Raw genomic sequence first — 2,626 nt, 5'->3', positions numbered from 1 at the left:
ACACTAATATTTATTATAATTATACGAAAATTCCAGCGAGTCCTTATCAAAGATATATACCAATGCCCAAATTTCATTCAACATCTATCCCTAATTTCTGTCTCATCTGTCCCTGTGGGGACCCAACTCCACTTGACCCCCAACCAGCGGCGCCATTGGTCTTTTACTTAGTTTCCAAGCTTACGCATCTCTCTCTCTCTCTCTCTCCCTCCATAAAACCAAAGCAAATAAACATAAACAAATCCAAACAACTCGCTCTTACTTTTCACCGCGAAGAGCATTGTGCAATTTTGCCTTGCGAGGTCTCTCTCTTTTATAATCCCTTCTACTCTATTCCCTAACCTTTCCCCTCCATTATTCCTGCTCCATACACCATACTTATCTCTAAGCTATCATCAGCAAAAACAAATAAAAATCAAACCACCCTCCAAAACCCAAGCTATTTGCACCAATCATAAACTCTCCTTTGGATCACTTTAAGCTTAGTTTATATCAAAAGACGACCCAAAAATCCAAAAGAAGAAAAGAAAAGCAATGAATTACCCAGATCAATAACAGTACCTAAGAAGAATACGGGTTCGAGAAAACGCACCATGTTCTCGAAGCTTCATCAACAACCGCAACAGCAACAGCAACAGCAGCACGCCTTCCAACTCTCCCGAGAATGCCAAACCTCAGAAGACGATGACAGCAGGAACAGCGGTGGGCCCACTCTCGGCCCGGCCCAAAAGCTAAACGCAACAGACGACGCCACTATCGAAGTCATTAGGCGTCCCAGGGGCCGTCCACCTGGCTCCAAAAACAAGCCCAAGCCTCCTCTCGTAATAACACAGGAGCCCGAGCCCGCCATGAGCCCATACATTCTCGAAATCCCCAGTGGAAACGACGTCGTTGAATCTATAGCTAGCTTCACACGACGCAAGAACTCAGGCCTCTGCATCCTCTCCGGTTCTGGAACCGTTTCCAACGTCACTCTCCGTCAACCATCCAACGCCGCCTCCCCCGGCGCCACTGTTACGTTCCACGGCCGCTTCGAAATACTCTCGATCTCCGCTACTTTTGTCCCTCACGCGCCGCCGCCTCCGGTTCCAAGTTCGTTCTCCATCTCTCTAGCCGGACCTCAGGGCCAGATCGTCGGCGGACTCGTCGCCGGCAAGCTGATCGCCGCCGGGATGGTGTACGTGGTTGCGGCGTCGTTCAGCAAAGCGGCGTACCACAGGCTGCAATCGTCGGAGGAAGAGGTCGCTGGTGGAGGTGGAGGAGGAGAGGTGCAGTCACCGCCGGTTTCTGCTGCGACGGAGAGCGGGAGTGGTGGCGGCGGCGGAGGGGGACACGTGGCGATTGGAGATCAGTCCTGTGGAGTTGGAATCATGTACAGCGGTCACCTTCCTTCCGATGTGATTTGGGCTCCAACGGCAAGACCACCATTTTGATTTTATACGTCGAAATCACTTTCATTGTGGCTAATTGTCTATTGTGAACTGTTTTAGATTGGACGATTTTTATTTTTCATTTTTTTTATGTTTTTACTTTAGTTTAATTGCTAATTGATTTAGTGTTTTTTTAGCTGGAGTTTCAAATTTCTATTAGAAACAGTTTTTTTTTTTTTCTCCTTTTTGTGGCTTCTTTTGGTGCACGATCAGATAATCGGTTGAAGTGTTACTTGTTAAATACTCTTTACATCTAACCAGTGATCTTCGAGTTTTCTGCTGAATCCCGAAATAGTTAGATTCTGAGTAGGATTAGTTGAGTGCGAGTATAGTGCTTAATTAATTACTATTACGTACTATGGAGTTTCTCCTCTTACTCTTATTTGTTATCTGCAGCCTTTTAGGAGCTAAATCTTCGCTTTGTTCTGACGTTTCTATTAAAATAATTCTACTACTGACAAGAAGAAAACGGCACGTTACATGTGCTAAGTTATCATTATTTAAAAATATTTCATGATCGTCTTTCATATTCTATACATATCGTCGTTCATTTAAGATTCTGTAATTTAGTGTGAAGTATGTCATGCCAATTGCCGTATTTGGAATGTAGTTTTTTTTTGTTTTATGCTGATATTTCCTAATTTGGCAATCTAAAGATTAATTTTTTACAAATTTAAACTTCATTTAAGAGTATGTTATTTTTTCAACGAATTGTTGCAATTTGCAATTTGCAAATAACATTATTTTTTCCATATTTAGCTTTTTCTTTGACAGGTTAAGAAAAGAGATAATAAAATGTTAGACTGTTTTAATTAACTAAATTAAATTATAATTTAAAAAGCAGAAATTGAGCACGGGTTTAATCCAAAACGACTGTGATTCATACATTGATATCGTATTCGTAGCATACTATCATTAATAATTTTGCCTTATTTCCTTCTTTAGATTTTGCTTGGGTGAAAAGTGAACTGAATAGAAAGTTTTAGCATGCTCGTGCCTTAAACATTTAGAACAAATCTTTCTCCTGGGTATTCCAATGTATTCATATTCTAGTCACAAGCTGGCAACCACAGAGATATTTTGTCATAGTGGGTTTTGTAGTGTAAGGGGCAGAGGGGTAGTAATGGTATGGAGAAAGGCTTCTTTTGCTTTTGCAGAGATCATTGGGACTGAGAATATCTGTAACTACAAGCTAG

At 41.7% G+C, this 2,626-nt stretch overlaps 1 protein-coding gene across 1 annotated transcript; it reads left to right on the top strand.

Moving 5' to 3' along the window:
* Window positions 1–261: 261 nt before the first annotated feature.
* Window positions 262–1,687, top strand: LOC130941621 (AT-hook motif nuclear-localized protein 28-like). Its single transcript, XM_057870181.1, has one exon. The coding sequence runs from the start codon at window positions 594–596 to the stop codon at window positions 1,431–1,433; it is 840 nt and encodes a 279-aa protein (XP_057726164.1). The 5' UTR covers window positions 262–593; the 3' UTR covers window positions 1,434–1,687.
* The last annotated feature ends 939 nt before the right edge of the window (window positions 1,688–2,626 follow it).

Source organism: Arachis stenosperma, chromosome 7 (genome assembly GCF_014773155.1).
Source record: "Arachis stenosperma cultivar V10309 chromosome 7, arast.V10309.gnm1.PFL2, whole genome shotgun sequence".
NCBI lineage: Eukaryota > Viridiplantae > Streptophyta > Magnoliopsida > Fabales > Fabaceae > Arachis > Arachis stenosperma.
The sequence above is the reverse complement of the archived record's forward strand: the minus strand, read 5'-3'. Positions and strand labels throughout refer to the sequence as shown.